General features: G+C 35.8%; 1 protein-coding gene across 13 annotated transcripts in view; it reads left to right on the top strand.

Annotated features, from left to right (window-relative positions):
- LOC123553823 (outer dense fiber protein 2-like) overlaps window positions 1-22,490 on the top strand; it is a 48,686-nt gene that overhangs the window by 19,981 nt on the left and 6,215 nt on the right. For 7 of the 13 annotated variants that reach the window (XM_053525231.1, XM_045343538.2, XM_053525223.1 and 4 more), the window contains 8 exons: window positions 2,890-3,005; window positions 7,753-7,932; window positions 11,353-11,488; window positions 13,153-13,263; window positions 16,285-16,389; window positions 17,231-17,281; window positions 21,073-21,231; window positions 21,624-21,724. In XM_053525231.1, coding sequence (XP_053381206.1) covers window positions 2,890-3,005; window positions 7,753-7,932; window positions 11,353-11,488; window positions 13,153-13,263; window positions 16,285-16,389; window positions 17,231-17,281; window positions 21,073-21,231; window positions 21,624-21,724 — 959 coding nt within the window. Of the gene's footprint in view, window positions 1-2,889; window positions 3,006-7,752; window positions 7,933-11,352; window positions 11,489-13,152; window positions 13,264-16,284; window positions 16,390-17,230; window positions 17,282-19,022; window positions 19,077-21,072; window positions 21,232-21,623; window positions 21,725-22,490 lie in introns of all 13 variants that reach the window. The other 6 variants (XM_045343613.2, XM_053525224.1, XM_053525232.1 and 3 more) reach the window with 4 other exon arrangements.

The following is a 22,490-nucleotide window of genomic DNA, read 5'->3' as shown; positions in this document are numbered from 1 at the left end:
TTAAAGAATATAGCAAAAGTTTGTTCACATGCAATTTATTAGCTGGCAAAAAATAGATAGCTTAGTAATCTGTATTTATTGAAATATGTGTTTATGTAGTGTAGAAAATATGGGCAAAATGTGTACTGTAGATTTGATAATTTTGGCTATGGTTTTATTTTTGCAAATTTATATCAACGGAACAATGCAACATGCAGTTTTTTTAAAAAAAGTCAGGAATTTGATGCAGCATTATCCCCAGACACTAAGAAGCTTGAATTTTTAATGCAGAAATATATGTTGCATATCCAATCACAAAATAAAAATGACTAAAAATTATCAAGACTGGAAAATTATCCAATCTACAGAAAATGACTGACGTTTTGCTACTAACTTAGTCATATTGCAGCGTGTAACATGAATTTGGTTAGGTCTTGTTAGCTTCTGTGTGTATAAGTAGCCAAATTTATGTAATGAATATTATAAATCTTTTAGTTTTATGTTTTTCTTCAAAGAAGAGGGGCTATATTATTCAGCAAGTGCAGAGTTACGACTTGCAGAGTCATGAAGCTTAAATACATGTAAATGTTATTCAGCATATGAAGTTGTGCAACAGGCCCCAATTTCACGAAAATACTTAGGTTTGTTAATTGATTTAAGTCCATTAATTTGCTTAAGGGAACCAAAAACTTAAGCAAATTAATGTACTTATCAAACTTGAGTATTTTCGTGAAATTTTGGCCAGGGATTTATATGGGATTTACTCTTTCCTTCCTTTACTCTGCCACACCCTCCCAAAAACAATACTAGTTTATTCCTTAATATTAACTCTAGCAAACATGGTTATGAAAGTTTACTTAGACTGCATTGTCAAATATGATCATACTTGGCTATTAGGGACCTGTGTTCATGACACACAGTTCAATGATGATGCCTGTGGTCAGGAGATGTCCACTACCTTTTTTAGGGGTCTGTACTGCAAGCAAGGGTCAAGGTCAATGTGATCTTGAAATTTGAAATAGATTTTAATAAGTTATTGAAGAACTGTTTGGTCTATGGACACCAAACTTCATTAGGATGATTGCCTATAGTCAGTAGATGACCCCCAGTTGTTTTAGGTCATAAGGTCAAAGGTCAAAGTTACATGGTAAATATCATTCCCTGGCCAGCTCGGGAAAGAGGTTGGGGTACATGTGTGTTAAACACAGATTTTTACTGAAAAGGGCGACTGAAAGAAATTAAATGACAGTACGTTTACATCGGGATGTTTTGTCAAAACACAATTTTTAAGTCAGTTTTATTTTATCGATGTAGTTTTAAGTAAATGGTAGTAAACAATTTTGTAATTTTACACTAGCGCTACCATGATGCACCAACACAATGCTCCTCAGAATGGGTATTTATGATTATCCCAGAAATGAAGTATTTTCACAGTTTTATATCAAATACAAGTAAAATTTATCACCTCTCAAAAAAGCTGATGTTTTATGCTGTGCTTAAAGTCAGTGAGGATACAGCCTTCTAAAATATCACAGATTCCCACACATGGAGCACATTTCAGATTCGGCATTATGGAGTTTTCCTAATTTTTTAGCTCACCTGAGATCAGAGTGGTCTGGGTGAGCTATTGTGACCAGTCAATGTCTTGTGTTTGTACATATCTGGTGGCCGTCAAAGAAAATGTACTCTGAAACAGTTTGGTGGAAGTTGATGAAAACTTAACATGGATCTTATTTAGGTGATCCTCTACCAAAAGTTTTCTTAAAGATTTCCTGCTAGGTTGCACTTTTCAGAAACTTAAGGCCCTGTTTTCCAGATTTTGAAATTGTTCTGCACAAATTTTCCTTTTTTGATGAAATGTAGCAAGATTGTTAAAATTATTTCGATTTGTCAAGAAACATGGCTGTCAGAGCTAAAAATAGAAAAAACCTCCAAACAACATCTCCTCTAGTCCTCTGAAACTGTTGATCCAATATTGAAATACATTCACCATAATATTCCTTGTCTGAACCTCTACTAAAGTTATGGCAGCCATCTTGATTTGTTAAAAAGGAAAGGTCTTGGACGTCAAGCTCAAGTCTGTTTTTCCGTATATAGCTCTGTGGAAAATCTGCAGGTCCATATCAAATGAGATTAAAACAATTTGGCAGAACTGTTTCTTCTTATACCGGTTTGAGGTCTTAAACTCGGGTGAGTGATCAAGGGCCATCTTGGCCCGCTTGTTTTATACACAGTGTGTCACACACCATGACACATATGTCACTTGTGAAGCATGATATAACTCAAGGGTTACCCGGTTTATTTGAAAAAAAATATGCATAAACTTTTTGTATACTGTGAAATCATTAATATTCGTGGAGGACTAATTTTCGTGGATTTCATGGTTGAGTCAATCCACGAAATTTAATCCCAACGAACATGTAAAATTTCTGTTCATTTTATGTTCAAAAGTTGAAATCCACGAATTCATATCCCCACGAAATTGCCATTTTGACCAAAACCACGAAATTTCGTGCCCACGAAATCAAATGATTTCACAGTATCAACTGCATAATAGGTAAAAGAACACTGTATTTATACCAGTGCTTTTCAGTTGAAAGACATTTTCTTTTTCTTACAAAACACTTGTGTTAGATTTGAAACATTAAGTTAACCCTTCAAATGATGTTTTTTAAAAACTTGCTACACAGATCTAGCACTAAGTACAATATTTTATGAAAAGTACATACAATTTTATTAAAAGGAAATTCAAATAAATGTTGTCCGTGAGTTTCATTTAAATTTCAATTCAAAAGCTTCAGTAGACAAATTTTCCTCAAAAAATGGCTCATATGGAACTTAATACGATATCGATGATATTTTACATTAAAGATTTAACAAAAGGAATGGCACTGTTTTCATTTTGTACAGACATTAGAAAGTGACAATGCACAGAATAAGATAGAGATAGACCACCTGCGGGACCTCGTTGCTAACGCAAAGGACAGAGCTGAGAGGGACAAAGAGGCCCTGAAGAAAGCTACAAGGTATATATTTCTGACATAAATCTTCCTTGTTTCTCGTATCAGTTAGAGAGGAATTTCTGTTTCCAGTTTTCATTATTTGGATTTATTTTATTCATACTAGAAATAGTCCAGTCGTGTGTACTCATTTCATAGAGGTTATTGTATGTACCCATTTTTAGCTCACCTGTCACAAAGTGACAAGGTGAGCTTTTGTGATCGCGCGGTGTCCGCCGTCCGTCGGTGCATGCGTGCATGCGTCAGTCCGTAAACTTTTGCTTGTGACCACTCTAGAGGTCACATTTTTCATGGGATCTTTATGAAAGTTGGTCAGAATGTTCACCTTGATGATATCTAGGTCAAGTTCGAAACTGGGTCACGTGCCGATAAAAACTAGGTCAGTAGGTCTAAAAATAGAAAAACCTTGTGACCTCTCTAGAGGCCATATATTTCACAAGATCTTCATGAAAATTGGTCAGAATATTCACCTTGATGATATCTAGGTCAAGTTCGAAACTGGGTCACGTGCCTTCAAAAACTAGGTCAGTAGGTCAAATAATAGATAAACCTTGTGACCTCTCTAGAGGCCATATTTTTCATGGAATCTGTATGAAAGTAGGTCTGAATGTTCATCTTGATGATATCTAGGTCAAGTTTGAAACTGGGTCACGTGCGGTCAAAAACTAGGTCAGTAGGTCTAAAAATAGAAAAACCTTGTGACCTCTCTAGAGGCCATATATTTCATGAGATCTTCATGAAAGTTGGTCAGAATGTTCACCTTGATGATATCTAGGTCAGTTTGGAAAGTGGGTCACGTGCCATCAAAAACTAGGTCAGTAGGTCAAATAATAGAAAAACCTTGTGACCTCTCTAGAGGCCATATTTTTCATGGGATCTGTATGAAAGTTGGTTTGAATGTTCATCTTGATGATATCTAGGTCAAGTTCGAAATTGGGTCACGTGCCATCAAAAAGTAGGTCAGTAGGTCAAATAATGAAAAACGTTCTGACCTCTCTAGAGGCCATATTTTTCATGGGATCTGTATGAAAGTTGGTCTGAATGTTTATCTTGATGCTATATAGGTCAAGTTTGAAACTGGGTCAACTGCGATCAAAAACTAGGTCAGTAGGTCTTGAAATAGAAAAACCTTGTGACCTCTCTAGAGGCCATACCCTTGAATGGATCTTCATGAAAATTGGTCAGAATGTTCACCTTGATGATATCTAGGTCAAGTTTGAAACTGGGTCACGTGCCTTAAAAAACTAGGTCAGTAGGTCAGATAATAAAAAACCTTGTGACCTTTCTAGAGGCCGTACTTTTCATGGGATCTGTATGAAAGTTGGTCTGAATGTTCATCTTGATGATATCTAGGTCAAGTTTGAAACTGGGTCAACTGCAGTCAAAAACTAGGTCAGTAGGTCTAAAATTAGAAAAATCTTTTGACCTCTCTAGAGGCCATATTTTTCAATGGATCTTCATGAAAATTGATCTGAATGTTCACCTTGATGATATCTAGGTTAGTTTTGAAACTGGGTCACATGCGGTCAAAAACTAGGCCAGTAGGAATAAAATTAGAAAAACCTTGTGAACTCTCTAGAGGCCATATTTTTCATGAGATCTTCATGAAAATTAGTGAGAATGTTCACCTTGATGATATCTAGGTAAAGTTCAAAACAGGGTCACGTACCTTCGAAAACTAGGTCAATAGGTCAAATAATAGAAAAACCTTGTGACCTCTCTAGAGACCATATTTTTCAATGGATCTTCATGAAAATGGGTCAGAATTTTTATCTTGATAATATCTAGGTCAAGTTCAAAACTGGGTCACATGAGCTCAAAAACTAGGTTACTATGTCAAATAATAGAAAAAACGACGTCATATTCAAAACTGGGTCATGTGGGAAGAGGTGAGCGATTCAGGACCATCATGGTCCTCTTGTTTAGAGATTTTACCAGAGAGTTTCTGTCTTACCAGAATAGAACTTTTCCTATCTTTTTAGATATCAAAATATAAACTAAGTATATTAAAATAAGTAGCTTCCCCCTTTTTGACTCCCAAACATATTTTTTATAGTAAATTGGGAAATTTTCACATGGAGCATGATGCAAATTAGTATTCCTGATTATTGTGAATTTTTTAGAGGCATTTTCTCTGACAATTAGTGAAAATGAAACCTTCAGGAATAATACCCAGTCTACAGTTAATTGTTTCTGACTGCTGAAATGGACCTTAAAAAATGTTATAACATCTGTGTGAACATGTTTATTCACAAAAGTTGTAGCTAAAAGTGGGTGTAAAATTTTGTTGGAAAAGACAACAGTAGTTATTAGGAAAATTGTTTTAGATGTTTGTCATAAAATATAATAATTGCTGGTACTGTTTAAAGATTTAAAAAAAGTATGCCCTTCTGTGAGTTCTCTTACCTTTTGGATATTTTAATTTCTGTGGAGATTTTATTTCATTGTTCTTTGTGTGTGTTAGTGTGTCCTTATTGCATGCATTGGTTTTCGTGGTGAGCCATGTGGCTTGTAACTAGCATTTCATGCCACCATTATTATTATGTCTCCCCCAGGAGACATATTGTTTTTGCCCTGTCCGTCCGTACGTACGTCACACTTCATTTCCGAGCAATAACTGGAGAACCATTTGACTTAGAACCTTCAAACTTCATAGGGTTGTAGGGCTGCTGGAGTAGACGACCCCTATTATTTTTGGGGTCACTCCGTCAAAAGTCAAGGTCACAGGGGCCTGAACATTGAAAACCATTTCCGATCAATAACTTGAGAACCACTTGACCCCGAATGTTGAAACTTCATAGGATGATTGGTCATAAAGAGTAATTGACCCCTATTGATTTTGGGGTCACTCCATCAAAGGTCAAGGTCACAGGGGCTGAACATGGAAAACCATTTCCGATCAATAACTAGAGAACCACTTGACCCAGAATGTAGAAACTTCATAGGATGATTGTTCATGAAGAGTAGATGACCGCTATTGATTTTGGGGTCACTCCGTAAAAGGTCAAGGTCACAGGGGCCTGAACATTGAAAACCATTTCCGATCAATAACTTGAGAACCACTTGACCCCGAATGTTGAAACTTCATAGGATGATTGGTCATAAAGAGTAATTGACCCCTATTGATTTTGGGGTCACTCCATCAAAGGTCAAGGTCACAGGGGCTGAACATGGAAAACCATTTCCGATCAATAACTAGAGAACCACTTGACCCAGAATGTTGAAACTTCATAGGATGATTGTACATGCAAAGTAGATGGCCCCTGTTGATTTTGGGGTCACTCCATTAAAGGTCAAGGTCACAGGGGCCTGAACATTGAAAACCATTTCCGGTCAATAACTTGAGAACCACTTGACCCAGAATGTTGAAACTTAATAGGCTGATTGGTCATGCAGAGTAGATGACCCCTAATGATTTTGGGGTCACTCTGTGAAAGGTCAAGGTCACAGGGGCCCGAACATTGAAAACCATTTCCGGTCAGTAACTTGAGAACCACTTGACCCAGAATGATGAAACTTCATAGGATGATTGGTCATGCAGAGTAGATGACCACTAACAATTTTAGGGTCACTCTGTTAAAGGTCAAGGCCACAGGGGCCTGAACATGGAAAACCATTTCCAATCAATAACTTGAGAACCTCTCGACCCAGAATGTTGAAACTTCATAGGATGATTTTTCATGCAGAGTAAATGACCCCTATTGTTTTTGGGGTCACTCTGTTAAAGGTCAAGGTCACAGGGGCCTGAACATTGATAACCAGTTCCGATCAATAACTTGAGAACCACTTGACCCAGAATGTTGAAACTTCATAGGATGATTGAACATGCAGAGTAGATGACCTCTATTGATTTTGAGGTCAGTCTATTAAAGGTCAAGGTCACAGTGGCCTGTTCATGTAAAATCATTTTTTGGAAATAACTTGAGAACCACTTGACCTACAATGTTGAAACTTAATAGGATGATTGGACATGCAGAGTAGATGACCCCTATTTATTTTGATGTCACTAGATCAAAGGTCAAGGTCACAGGAGCCTGAACAGTGACTTGAGAACCACTAGGCCAAGAGTGTTGAAATTTAGCGGGATGACTGGACATGCCAAGTAGATGATCCCTATTGCAGGCATCCATCAGTGTCTCTTTGACTTTCACTCCTGACCCCTATTGACTTCTTGCCTATAGGACTTTGCATTGGGGGAGACATGCGCTTTTTTACAAAAGCATTTTCTAGTTTTAAATCATAATTTTGAAATATTTGAAATGAAACTTGGCATAAAAACTGATATACAGTGTTAAACAGACTAAATTCATTTCTGCAAAGGTCATGGTCATTTGTCATATAGTAACTGCTTGACAGTATAATAAGCTTTGAACTGACTTCAGCATTGGCTTTTTAAGGGTTTTGCTTATTCATTTCATACTGTTCAATCATTATGAATAGGGGGTTTTAAACTCCTCACTCCAATTAAAAAAAGAAAAAGAGATAACTCGAGTGAAAGTTCATCTAGGTCTGGGTTTTTGAGTTAAATTTTGAAATTTTTTTTTTTTTAACAATGTAAAAATAGTGAAAAGAGAAAGTTAACTCTGTTTAATGCTGGAAAGCAATATGTGTTAGTATGCATATTTAAATGTGGTATTTGATTATTCAAAAAGTTTAAAATTAAACTCTTTTGGAAGTTCTCAAAAACACTTTTCATAATGAAGATATTGTGTAAAACCCAAAGCTCAATGTATTCCCTCGATCCTGTAACCAGAGTTCAGAAACAGAAGGCCGCTCAGTCCGAGGACCGTGCCGAACAGCTTGCAGCGGAATTGTTGGAGCGAGATGCCAAACTTGAAGATACACGTACACAACTTGAAGAGTTCTCATTACGCCTTGAAAAATCTGTGAAGGAACGTGCACAGTCTGCGGCAGAAAACACAGCATTGAAAACGTGAGTTTTTGTATTGTCCCAGCAAACAGAATAGTACAGTGTAGTTAGTGATTTAGTACCATGAAAATCAGATTTTTTTTTTCTATCAGTAGAATAGTGATTAGAAAAAAAGAAATTCCTTTATGGTTGGCTGATGATTGTTTTATATAGAAATGTTTCATAGATACACTGCAAGTATGCTTTAAGAGTGACCAATAAATATTTTAAGTCCATTTATTAAGGAAAAAAGAACATTTCAATTTTTTTATATTAAATTTTAGTTCTGTATTTTATATCTAACACATAATTCATATAGGCTTTCTTTAAAGTAGCAAAGATGATTGGTTTAACTATCATGAGTTTTCTACAAGTACTAATATCTTTGTGGTTATTGCTTCTAATTATAAAGTGAAGTAATTGTGATGAATAAAGGCATTAACAGCATGGTGCATTATTGAGCTTACAATATCATTCATAGCCAGGGAGGTGTGTTAGAAAAAGTTTATTAGTCCCCTACTGGTTGAAAACCAGTTTCGGGGACTATAGGAATGCACTTTTCCGTCATTCCGTCTGTCCGTCCGTCCATCCGTCCGTCCGTCCGCAATTTCGTGTCCGGTCCATAACTCTGCCATCCATGAAGGGATTTTAATATTACTTGGCACAAATGTTCCCCATGATGAGACGGCGTGTCATGCGCAAAACCCGGACCTCTAGCTCAAAGGTCAAGGTCACAATTGGAGGTCAAAGGTCAACAGGGCTTTTTTCCTGTCCGGTCCACAACTCTCCCATCCTTGAAGGGATTTTAGTATTACTTGGCACAAATGTTCCCCATGATGAGATGATGTGTCATGCGCAAAATCCGGACCCCTAGCTCAAAGGTAAAGGTCACAATTGGAGGTCAAAGGTCAACAGGGCTTTTTTCCTGTCCGGTCCATAACTCTCCCATCCATGAAGAGATTTTAATATTACTTGGCACAAATGTTCCCCATGAGGAGACGACGTGTCATGCACAAAACCTGGACCCCTAGCTTAAAGGTCAAGGTCACAATTGGAGGTCAAAGGTCAACAAGGCTTTTTTCCTGTCCGGTCCATAACTTTCCCATCTATGAAGGGATTTTAATATTACTTGGCACAAATGTACCTCATAATAAGACGATGTGTCGTGCACAACTTTCAGACCCCTAGCTCAAAGTTCAAGGTCACACTTAGCAGTCAAATATTAACATAGCATGAACAGGGTCTGTTTCGTGTCCGGTCCATAACTCTGACATTCATTAAGGAATTTTAATATCACTTAGCACAAGTGTTCCCCATGATGAGACGACGTGTCATGCGCAAATCCCAGACCCCTAGCTCAAAGGTCAAGGTCACAATTGGGGGTCAAAGGTCAACAGAGTTTTTTTCCTGTCCCGTCCATAACTCTGCCATCCATGAAGGGATTTTAATATTACTTGGCACAAATGTTCCCCATGATGAGACAACATGTCATGCGCAAAGCCCAGACCCTTAGCTCAAAGGTCAAGGTCACAATTGGAAGTCAAAGGTCAATAAGGTTTTTGCCCTGTCCGATCCAGAACTCTGTCATCCATCAAGGGATTACAGTATTACTTGGCATAAATGTTTCCCATGATGAGACGACGTGTCATGCGCAACACCCAATACCCTAGCTTAAATGTCAAGGTCACACTTTGAGATCAAAGGTCAAGAGGATTTTTTTCCTGTCAGGTCTATAACTTTGTCATGCAAAGCAGGATTTAGATATCAGTTGGCACAAATATTCCCCTGGATGAGACAACATGTCATGCGCAAGAACCAGGTCCCTAGGTCTAAGGTCAAGGTCATATTTAGAGGTCAAAGGTCAAATTCAAGAATGACTTTGTACGGGACATTTCTTCTTTATGCATGGAGGGATTTTGATGTAACTTGGACCAAATGTTCACCACCATGAGGCACCCTTGTTTTTAGAATTACGTCCCTTTGTTGTTACTATAATAGATTTTATTGTAACTTTTTTATTACTGGCGGTAGAGAAAAATCAAGACCACTTTTCTGTGGTACAGCATGCATGTTACATCCAATTTTTAGGTGTATTTTGACCTATCTCTACCTGGTAAAGAGTTTCTTGTGGACTTGTATTATATAGATTTTTTTTTTTTTTTTTTTTTTAAAAGATTAATTTCCCTTTGTTGTTACTATAAATAACTTAACATGATAACATTTTTATAATCAGCCAAAAAAATTCAATATGAAAACAACTGTAGGTTTTTATATATATAAATTTTAATCCAAGTGTTTTGTTATAACATATTGTATATATAGTACAATATTGTTTATACATCATTGACAGATATCAGTTCATTATGTTATACTGCAGTAGGGAAAATTAGGTGCCTTCCAGTAGGGGACTTTGTATTGCATGGCAATACTTCATTCACTTGTTAGAATATGACTTCCCTGAACTATTTTTTCTTGCAGTTATTGTTTTTGTTTAAAATCTTAATTTCAACAGGTTTAGAAGTTTTTAAATGGAAATGTTATTATACATTTGAAATGCTTCAATGTAGTTTTCTGAGAAAGTTATACAGCTGGTTGGGTTACTGAAGTTCTGTGGTTCCTACCCAAATGCCAGAAACAATGCCTGGAGGAGAACCTGGTGGTCGTCCTCCACCAACAGTAGCTGGAAATGTCACTATATGACTTTAATGTCGATGTAACTGTAAACCTAACAAAAATAGATAATAATGTAATTTCTCCATTCAGTCATGTATTTGGTAATCTTGTTGAAGAAGGGCAACATCTCATACAAGATATTAACTAAAATATACAATTTTTGTAATCAGATATTCAGCTACCTTTGCTACAAACATTTCTCTAAAAATGACTGTAGCCTTACAAAATTTTACAAAGGGCTACTGAGACATCAGAAATATTCAAGATGGACTCAATCTTTACTGTACAACCTCTTCAGAGCAAACACTGTATGGAAGATTGAAATGTGTTTGTTGTAAAGAGGTTGTGCCTTTTGAGAAGTTGATTTACTTAGAATTATATCTAATCAGGCATAATAGATGTCTCTTGGGAGAGGTTGTTAACAGAGTTTTACTGTAATTGGTTTCAAAATTGTGATGATCCATGAGGTCAAATTCCAACCAACAGATAATATTCTTATTGTTGTTTTTTTGGCTGAATTCACAAAATCTTTTGATGACAAAAAAATGGTCTCAAGTCATCAGAGTGTGTGTTGATAATACAAGGTTTGCAGATCCCTTGAAAACTCCTTGAAGATTACTGAAACCATTACCAATAACAGTTGTTGGAACAAAGATTCCAAGATGTGATTTTTAGAAAAACAGTCCAAGAAAAAGTGGGGGAAAAACCAACTGGAAAAGTCCTTTTGCTCATTGATATATGGTAAAATTCGAGACTGTGATTTATTTGCAGGCGTCTAGAAGAGTTAGAGTCACTACTGGAGCGTGTAGACCATAATTCCAAGGCTCACATTGAAGAACTCACTGCCAGAGTACATACAAAGAGCTCTGAGGTTTCAGGTCTTAGTCTTGAAAATGAACGTCTGAAGGTATGAAAGATGTAGTGAAATGAAAATTTGTATTGTGTCTTTACTGTGAAATCATTTATATTTGTTTGGGACTAATTTTTACAGATTTCGCTGTTCAGTCTGTCCACAAAATTAAATCCCAGAGGTCAAGGAAAGTTCCCATTCATTTGATGCTCAAAAATTGATATCCACAAATAAGCTTTTACCCTGCTTAATCTCTGAAATGGACTGGTCTGTCATTCAGTTGGGGCAGTACCATTTGATATTCAAAGGGGTTTTCACTGAAAATTTACTTACTGAATAGCGCTTCTCTGCAGGCTGATTTTAGTCTGCACTAGTAGCCATGGAAAAAACACTTGCCACCAGCAGGCTAAAGATTAATATGCCCCCTTCTCCACACACACAAAACAGCAGTTTCATACCACAAAATTAAATGATTTCACAGTATTTGATTGGCAGCTGCTTTGTGCTAGAGCATTTTCATGTTTTTATATTGTGATGGCAAATGAACAATAAATTTGAATCTGTTTTGAAAAGTATCCAAGTTGTCTAACACATTTTAAAAAGACATTGCTTAGTTTACCAAAGTGGACAGTCTCAGAACAGAAACAAAGTAATGGTGACTTCATTCTTTATATTAGTTTTCAGAAAGTAAAAAGGTTGGGTCACATTTTTGGTGACTTAAGATTAAAACATTGTCCACTAAATAGATGATAAGCCCGCCCGCTTAGCTCAGTAGGTAAGAGCGTTGGTCTACGGATAGCGGGGTGGTAGCGAGTTCGATCCTCGGGCGGGGCGTTTGTTCTCCGTGACTATTTGATAAACGACATTGTGTCTGAAATCATTAGTCCTCCACCTCTGATTCATGTGGGGAAGTTGGCAGTTACTTGCGGAGAACAGGTTTGTACTGGTACAGAATCCAGGAACACTGGTTAGGTTAACTGCCCGCCGTTACATGACTGAAATACTGTTGAAAAACGGCGTTAAACCCCAAACAAACAAACAAAACAAAAATAGATGATAGGTCGTTATTATAATGGATGTATTATTATATTTTTTAATGGCATGATATAACTTACATATATTTTTTCCCTCAAGTACTTAACATGGACCAGTATGAATGGAGTGTCTGCGATTATTTGGTTAAAATTATTCATAAATAAAGTCTTAACATATCTTTTCTCACTTTGTCCTATTTTGAACAGAGTAAAAATGTAGTTCAAAATGAATTGATTAAGGTAGTAGAAAATATGCTAATGAGGCTAGATTATTAATTAACTGATTTGTTAATGCCCTTAAATATTCTTAGAAGCATTATAATAATGGAAAACAAGTTTGTCTAAAACATACAACCTGAAAACAAATATTCTGTCTGTAGTTGAGATTGACTTTGATCACAAATTTTTCATGGCAAATCAAATAAGAAATTTCAGTTAGCTTTGATCACAGTTTTTTTTTATAACTAGTTTAGATAAGTTTTTAGGGCCTTGAAATCAACTAATTAATTTGATTTAGCCTCAGACAGTATTTTTTGAGAGCATGATAAACATTAAACTTTTTATTTCATGTGTATATTATGTTCACAGGAATGTGTGTTCAAAAAGTGTGTTTTCAGCATTATAACAGATCACTGTAAATGTTGTTTTCACGTTTATGTTCTGTTATTTTTTTTCACATGCACACAGTCTTCTGTTGCCGCAATCGAGACTAAATTTGCCCAGGCAGATGAGGAATTAATGCAGCTTCGGGCAAATCTCAAACATTATGAGAATCTTGTCGACGAATATAAAACACAGGTAAGTCGTCAGTTCTGCTGCAAATATTTCTCATGAAAATCCATCCAAAACTCTATTAATATTTTGTTATAATTGCTAATGCCAGTCCAACATGTTACCGATTCACCTTGTCTACTTGGTAAGTCTACATTCTTACAATAATAAATTTTATAGTCTCTAAACAGAGAAAAAATCTAAGGTAATCTCTAAACTTGAAATGGTTATATAACACTTTCACATTGGTGTTGGTGAAAAAAAAAAACTATTTCATTTAATAGCATCACAAAATGGAGATGTTAGTTTCCAGCAACAAAGCTGCTCTTTTGCTTGTACCCAAAGTACATGTAATTATTTTTTGGGTACAGTTCTTCAGAAGTTTTGTGGTTTATTAATGTAAAGGTATCATAATTGAATAAGTATATTTAAATTTGAAAGAGATTTTTTTTATTATACCCCTCTTCGCCCCTCGAAGAAGAGGCGGCATATTGTTTTGCTCTCCTTCGGTCTCTTGGTCTGTCTGTGAGTAGACCATTTGCTATCCAATCAAAAGCTAGAGAATGCTTGGCCTCACAAAGATCAAACTGCATCGGGTGATTGCTAGATCACCAGAGGTCAGTAGATGTCCCATATCGTTTTTGGGGTGAGTAGGTCAAATAGGTGAGGTCACAATGACCTTGAGACTGAAAACAGTTTCTACTCAATTACTAAAGGTTGCTTTAGCCTAGAATCACCAGTCGGTGTAGGCTTGTGGTCAGTAGATGATCCAGAATGTTTTGGGAGACAGTAGGTGAAAGGTCAAGGTCACAATGACCTTTGGGAGACAGTAGGTGAAAGGTCAAGGTCACATTGACCTTTGGGAGACAGTAGGTGAAAGGTCAATGTCAATGACCTCTGGGAGACATTAGGTGAAAGGTTAAGGTCAAAATGACCTCTGGGAGACAGTAGGTGAAAAGTCAAGGTCACAGTGACCTCAAGACTGAAAACATTTGTGTTCAGTAACTAAAGAATGCTTTGACCTAAAGTGCTTAAACTTAATAGGAGGATTGCCTTTCGTTAATAGATGACCTGTATTGTTTTGGAGATTAGTAAGTCAAAGGTCAAGGTCAAAGTGACCTCAAGATTGAAAATGTCTTCTGCTGAATAACTAATGAATGCTTTTACCATTGTTGTCAAACTTCATAAGATGCTTACCTTTGATCAGTATTTGGGGTAGTATTCCAAAAGTCAGTGATACAGTAACTGCTAGACTAAAGCTGTTTCAGCTCAGTAATTTAATAACACTATCACTCTTCCAAGGATGGTTGCCTGAAGTCAGTTGATGGGCCCTGTTGTTCTTTATGTCATTTGGTCAAGAGTCAAGGTCATAGCATACAAATTACTTACCGTCTTGCTTCTGACAGGCCATCTTGAGGGGCATATGAGTTTTACAAAAAGCTCTTATTGAGACTAAGTCAAACATATATACAGTTTTGATAACAGAAGGGAAAATGCTCGGAATAAATAAATAATTTTAGTTTCAAAGTTCAGTTGAGTAGCATGTGAGAGCAACTTTGTTGTGGTAATGTTTCATTTTCTCTGTATTCACATTGTGGTGACGTGAGGTCTTTTAGATTAGCTTGGCTTTTGTTTTTTTTTCTATGCACATCACACTTTTTATTTGCTAAATTTTTAATTTTACATAGATTGTAGGATATTTTGTTAAGTTAAATTCTTCTAGCCATCAAAAATTCTATGTTTTATATGCTGACTTTTTAAATTCATCAATCACTATCAGTTAGAATAATGATTTTATTTGGGTGTAGAATTCTTTTACATGAGGAAGCCATCTAGTTGGCTTACCTAAGTTTGGTACACTAATAACTGAAGGGGCACCTTGGGTCTTTGTCCACCATTAAAAATTGGATAGTCACCATATGACCTATAATTGTGTCAGGTGTAACAAAAACCAAAATACATAGGCAAAATCACATGGAAAATATTCTTGTCAAAGTTAAACTGTCAGGTCATTTTCTTTCTAAATACATATACTAGACTAGCTGTGGCGGCCTTCAAGTTCGAAGAGATCCCCAAGTTCATTTCTTTAGGGCTGTGAAGGTTGTTATTAAAATACAAAGATATCCTTTATATTACTGAAAGGTTATAGTCTGTAGATAATATTTCATATTTCATCAGTTTTAATATTTATTTCTTTCTTGTTTTTTTGTTTTTTTTTTTTTTTTCAAGATATTCTATGGGTTAAAATTATGGTTGATGACTCTGAGATACTAACTTCCTGTTAAATTAACATATTAATTTATTTAAACATGACCTTAACATTGAAGTAGTTTCATTAAACCCCCATATTACACTACCTTTGTTATATATAGAGTGCCTAGACAACAACTCCATTTAACCATACGCCAGCCTTCCTCGTGTGTGTGTGTGTCCAAGTTCATGCAAGCAAATACTGAGTACACTACAATAAGACACACTTGCATCTATATGATTGAAGTATTAATTCTTGAAATTTAAATGTAACAATTATTTATTTTGCATGCTTCACACATCAGACATGTTACTGCTAGAAATGTGCAATACATCAGTGGAATAAATAATTTCCAGGATAGACTGCATGAGTATCAAGTATAGAAAGTCACGTCTTCATTTCAAAAGCTTGTAGCTTTTTAGGATCTCTTGTAGGGGTTAATCTACTGATAAACTTGCTGCAGATTCAATGAATTCAAATGTTTTAAATGACATTTCAAGGAACAGAAGTAGGAAAAAGAATTTTTCATACATTTATATTATTTAAATAAATCTACTTTTATTTAAATACAACATAGTTTGCGACCATTTGTTCTAATCTCCTGTTTATATGTAAGGAATGATTTGAGGTCCCAGAACATTTCAAGAGACATGGTTAGTTTAATTTTAAATAAAGATATTCTTAATTGATTGATTCAGATTGATTCAAAAATTATTTCGTTATTAAGTTGGTTCAGTGGATTAACCCAGAAGTGTAGGTATTTAGGCTGGTAGCATCACTGTCCTCATTTTCTACAGATGAACCAGTCCAGGCGTGAAGCTGACGAGACGACCTTTGAACTCCGCGAGACCAAAAAAGACACTGAACGCATTAAAGAAGATAGTGAGGCTGAGCTGGAAAAGGCAAGCAACTCTGAATGTATTGTCAACAGTGATCATAGAATCACCTCCCTTTATTTGATTTGGACTAAGAATTACCTCCCCTTGATTGGAAAATTGCAAGGGGAGGGAATTAAAGTCATAAATGGGAGAATTATATATATTGTTTTGCATGAGATGCATGCTATTTACATTAACAAGTTGCTGAACATAATAGCTTCTCCATATCATCATGCTTGTTACTTACATTTAGTTTTGCATGACTGTACTTGCTGTTAATTTACATGAAACAATTTAATTCAATTCTTGCCTGTTTATGTTGTCAACTAACTGTGATACCAATAATGTATTTAGAAATTATTACATGTCACCCAAATAAAAGAAAGCAGTACCATATAGTTATTAAAGTGTCTACATTCAAATTACCTGGAAGTAAAAAGATTTGTCCAAGAAATATTTCTTTTTTTTAATTTCTTAATTTTTTTTTCTATTAACTTTGATTATGTTGAATACCAGATATTAAGAAATGAAAAAATATGATGAATTTTCATCTCTGAAAATTGATACTGTTATAATTTCCTTTTTGCTTAATTTGTGTAATAAATTAACAGTTTAACACAGCACATATCACTAACATATATGGAAATAAGTCAGTAATATAGAGAGATTCAGTGTACGAGTTATAGTATGATATACAAAAAGGGAAAGAAAACATTCAGGTATATAATTGATAGTACAAAAGAGGGAAAGAAAATGTTTACGGTTGTGTATTTGATTTCAGCAAATAAAAATTTCATAAAGCATTATATGTCACTATGATATTGAAACACAGAGCACAAAGAATGGATGAAATCTTTTCTTACAGTTACGGTCACAAGCATTCTCTTGTACTGCCTTCTCTGTTGTCCTGTGTGCGGTAATTGTTCACTGTTCAGTGTTCACAAACCAGAATGTTCACTGTTCACAAACCAGATGTTTACTGTTCACAAATCAGATGTTCACTGTTCACAAATCAGATGTTCACTGTTCACAGTCTGTTTTGCTTTGTGTTGTTTGAATGTTTTTGTTTGTCAAAGTACAGTCTAAGGCAGTTGTCTCTATTTCAGGGCTTGGATTATTTTTCAGTGTATAAGATGTATTTTATGGTCCATGGCCATAGTTTAAAATATTTTGACCCATTTGGCAACAAGTTTGATTAATACATTGAACATTAATTATTTATTTTTCATATAAAGAAATTGTGCTGGTTTTCAGGATAAATACTTCTGAATATAGAGCTGGAAAATAGGGATAGGGAAGGTTCCCAACTCATTGTTGTTAATCCCCCGCCGTGGCGGAGGGATTATAGGAATGGTCTGCGTCCGTCCTTCCGTCCGTAACAAATTCGTGTCCGGTCCATATCTCCTAAACCCCTTGAAGGATTTTCATGAAACTTGGGTCAAATGATAACCTCATCAAGACGATGTGCAGAACCCATGAGTCAGCCTTGTCGGTTCAAGGTCAAGGTCACAACTCAAGGTCAAAGGTTTGAGCATGCCATTTTGTGTCCGCTCTATATCTCCTAAACCCCTTGAAGGAATTTTATAAAACTTGGGTCAAATGATCACCTCATCAAGACGATGTGCAGAACCCATGAGTCAGTCATGCCAGCTCAAGGTCAAGGTCACAACTCAAGGTCAAAGGTTTGAGCCTTCCATTTTGTGTCTGCTCTATATCTCTTAAACCCCTTGAAGGAATTTTATAAAACTTGGGTCAAATGATCACCTCATCAAGACGATGTGCAGAACCCATGAGTCAGTCATGCCGGCTCAAGGTCAAGGTCACAACTTAGGGTCAAAGGTTTGAACCTTCCATTTTGTGTCCGCTCTATATCTCCTAAACCCCTTGCAGGATTTTCATCAAACTTGGGTCAAAGGATCACCTCATCAAGGCGATGTGCAGAACTTATGAGTCAGCCATGTCAGCTCAAGGTCAAGGTCACAACTGAAGGTCAAAGGTTTGAGCCTTCCATTTCGTGTCCACTCTATATCTCCTAAACCCCTTGAAGGAATTTTATAAAACCTGGGTCAAATGATTACCTCATCAAGACGATGTGCAGAAATTATGAGTCAACCATGCCAGCTCAAGGTCAAGGTCACAACTAAGGGTCGAAGGTTTGAGCCTTCCATTTGGTGTCCACTCTGTATCTTCTTAACCCCTTGAAGGATTTTCATCAAACTTTGGTCAAATGATCACCTCATCAAGAACTCATGAGTCAGCCATGTCAACTCAAGGTCAAGGTCACAACTGAAGGTCAGAGGTTTCAGCTCTGTATCTCCTAAACCCCTTGAAGGATTTTCATGAAACTTTGGTCAAATGATCACCTCATCAAGATGTTGTGCAGAATTCATGAGTCAGCCGTGTCAGTTCAAGGTCAAGGTCACAGCTAAAATCAAAGGTTTTACCCTTTCACTATCCATAGCAGTGGTGGGGGATTTAGCTGTCTTTCAGACTGCCTTGTTTTATATACATTAGGAGTTAACAAAATTTAATGCTGAAAAGTGAAAGAGAACTTTAGTTGCTCATTGAGGTTTAATTTCATAAATTGACTCAAAATGCTTGTTTCCATGCTTTGTTACATATTTATTGTTAATTTTCACTTCAATGTATAAATTCAGATATTATTGCCAAGATTAAGGGCAAAGAAAATAAAGCCAGGCACCTATAGTCAGGTATACAATGTACACTGGGGTTCTGGCACTTGTGTGTAGGTGGCTTGAGACCTTGAGGTTCGCTTATGTTACAACACTTGTGTGTCTGCTGTCATAATGTAAAGGAAACTGCCATTATTTCAGAGGCATATCAGTTTTGAGTTGCAGATATGGTTATTTAATAATATGATATTATCAGCTTCTCACTGGTTATTGGTTGCACATAAGTATCTCTTATTGAGTGCTGAACTTAGTCACTTGAAGCTATACTTGTAGCTATAGATAAAAAGATTCGAGAAAGATCAGTTAGGACTGTTACAAAGGTGGCTTGCCAGGTTAGTTCAGTAGGTAGTGCACAAGACTTTCAATCAGGAGGTCAAAGTTTCAAAACATGTGCTAAGCTGCTGATAGCAATGTTTTCAGAGATGAATGACAAAAGCTACATACATCTAAGTAGGGAAGTTACTTCCTTAGGGTGGGTTTATACTGGTAATGAATTCAGAAACTCTGGTTACATTATTTTGTCACCTAAACATAAGGAGTAGATAAGTGCTTTATGTCAGTGCAGTTATCCCTTCTTTATTGCATTGATGTGAGGATTTACTGCCAGATATAAATGAAATTCTGCAGAAAAATGGTGTTAAACCAAACAAAACCAACTTATTCAAGAGGAAGAAGCACCATGCATTTGATATTTCTAAGACATGGCGTCTGTAATCAGTTGACCTCCATTAAATTTTGTGACTCGTATGCAGAAGTTGATAGTAACTTGCAGAGAACAGGTTAGAACTGGTACAGAATCCGTCAACTGTGTTTAGGTTAACTGTGTGCTGTTACATAACTGAACTACTGTTGAAAAACAGCACCAAAGTTTCTTTATAATGAAGCTTGTAGGTACATGTGTAAAATGATCAGGTAAAATTTTATGTCACAGTGTTCGTTTGTACTATGATTTTTTGTGGAGAATATATTAGCAGGTCATAAAGTAAATTGGAAGGTTAATTTTCAGATGCTTTATAATACATGTTATTTTGAAGCTGTGTTGTTTGTTTGTATTGTGTGATGTTTATGTGGTGTGTTTTTGTTTCTCAGCAGACGACAGTGTCCGGTCAGGGTCAGGTACTAGTCAACTTTGTTGTAAATGGTGTTGTTATTTTTCAAAAAGATTAGTGAATAATTTAGGAATTTCTCAAGAAATTAATGTAGTTATTATGAGTAAAAATTGAAATACTTTTTTTAGCACACAAGTGTTTTAAGAACACTTCTAAATGTTATGTTCTGAATTGTGACATGACAGACTTTTCCCTGAAATACAGAATAATAATCTTAGATATATGCGGCCAGTAGAGGTATGAATTATCAACCTTTTTATTGACAAGTTGCATGCATGTGTCCACTCAAAGGCAGTAACTATGGTTTAAGGTACATTTAAAGACTTTGTAACTTGCATGAAAATTGTAACAATAATAATGATACAGTGATAGGGTTTAGTTAGCTACTGACATTACACACAGAATTCACTGAAACATTTTAATGAGATTTCTTCGTATTGTCCTCAAAATTTAGATCACAATAGATGTTGTATAAATGCACACAGGAATTCATGTAAAAGGCACAAATTTTAAATAATAATTACAACATGTAACATATGGTTAAGGGTCTGAAGTGATTAAATTTTGATATGGTAATCATTGCAGCCAAATTAATGGATTTTTACAGCTCCAGGCTAATTATAGAAAGAAATGAAATCAAGCTGACGTTTAATACCCTCTTGAAAAATATTCCAGAAGCTTGCAGTTAGATGATTTTTTTGTTTTGTTAGTAAATATGTTCTTTTTTACTTCATTTATCATAATTTTTTCTATAATTACATGTATTATATGTATTTCATGCTTAATTTTGTTTGAGTGAGTTGCAATAGGTATTTTCTTTTTCTGTGTTAAAGGGACATTCCAAATGATTTTATTTTACCTTCTAGTGAACTGTGTTTCTTATACATATGTTTGTTTTCTTGCAGGTAAAAACACAACTTCAGGACAGGTTGCAAGAGTTACAGCCCTTGCCTGAGATGTTGAAAAATACAGAACTACGTTTACATGAGTCTGAGGACAGCCTCAGGGCCTCTGAGAGAAGAAATGCAGAAAATAATAAAGTTATTGCAGAACTACAAACAAAGGCATGACATAATATTTGTTAGAACTTTGTGGCTATGTCTTTTTGTTAGAGAATTCTGTAAAATCTTTTCATTTCATGGACATAAAATTTTATGGTTTAGGCAAAATTAGCTGTTTCATGGGGACATGAATTCAGGGATTTCAAATTTTAAAGATGGAGTTCATTAAACATACTTATTCATCAAGGCGGATTGACAAATCAGTGAAATCCAAGAAAATAAGTACCGCCTCGAGGCTCGAACATATGCAGAACTATTGTTGTTTTTTTCTCTCTATGAATACAGAGTATATTATTATGTATATGTTATCATCTTGTACAGTAATAAAAAATGTGTTGTTCACATAGTTTACATCATTTCATCAAAATAAGGATGTATGTGACTTGTATTTTTAGGTTGATTCAATGTCGGAAACAATGGAGAGAATGAAGGAGAAATTACAAGGCTCTCAGACAGACAACCATTCTATGAATGAACGTGTTGTCACCATGGAAAGGTAAGTTTTTTGACACGTATTTGAACTGTGCCTTGGCAAAGTTACCTGATTAATTTTTTAGGCCTACAGAAAACTAATTGTATGATAAGTTGGTGAATCTTGTCTTTCAGTCCTATAGCTTGAGAAATACTGAAAAAATGTAGTATCTGAAAATGTGTATATACATGATTTTGGGGCACATGTTTGACAAAATTGAGAATGTTAAATTGACTTTCATTTGGTTACATTTCAAAATATTCAAATTTGAAGAGGTAAATGGTTTTGGGGGGAAAGCTACGTAACGGTGATGTAATTGGTAGTAATAAAACAAAGTAGCACAGTAGAGTTGAGATTTATTTATTGGCATGATTGACAGTTGAGCTAAGAGTACTTGTCTGAAATCTATGGAGCTGTTATTGAGCATAGTAAACATTTGACCTATTTGATAAAATATAACAGCATTTATAAATTTTTGATACAGTGGAACCCTTCTAAACTGAATAGCCTCTGGACCAAAGGAAAAATTAGGTTTTAAAAGGTGTCTGGTTCAGAGAGATGATTTTCAATGGAATATTCACTGAAAATGAATTGACTGAAAAGTGAACAGTACAGACCATGATCAGCACGCATGGACAAGTAGGCTGATCTTGGTCTGCACTGGTCGCAAAGGCTGAATCATTTGCCACCAGCAGGCTGATCTTGGTCTGCACAGGTCACAAAGGCTGAATCACTTGCCTCCAGCAGGCTAAAGGTTAGAGGTGTTTCACAGAACAAAGACAGTAATAGC

The sequence above is a fragment of the Mercenaria mercenaria genome, chromosome 15 (assembly GCF_021730395.1).
Source record: "Mercenaria mercenaria strain notata chromosome 15, MADL_Memer_1, whole genome shotgun sequence".
NCBI classification, from domain to species: domain Eukaryota; kingdom Metazoa; phylum Mollusca; class Bivalvia; order Venerida; family Veneridae; genus Mercenaria; species Mercenaria mercenaria.
Note: the sequence above shows the minus strand (reverse complement) of the source record. Positions and strands in the feature narration are given on the sequence as shown.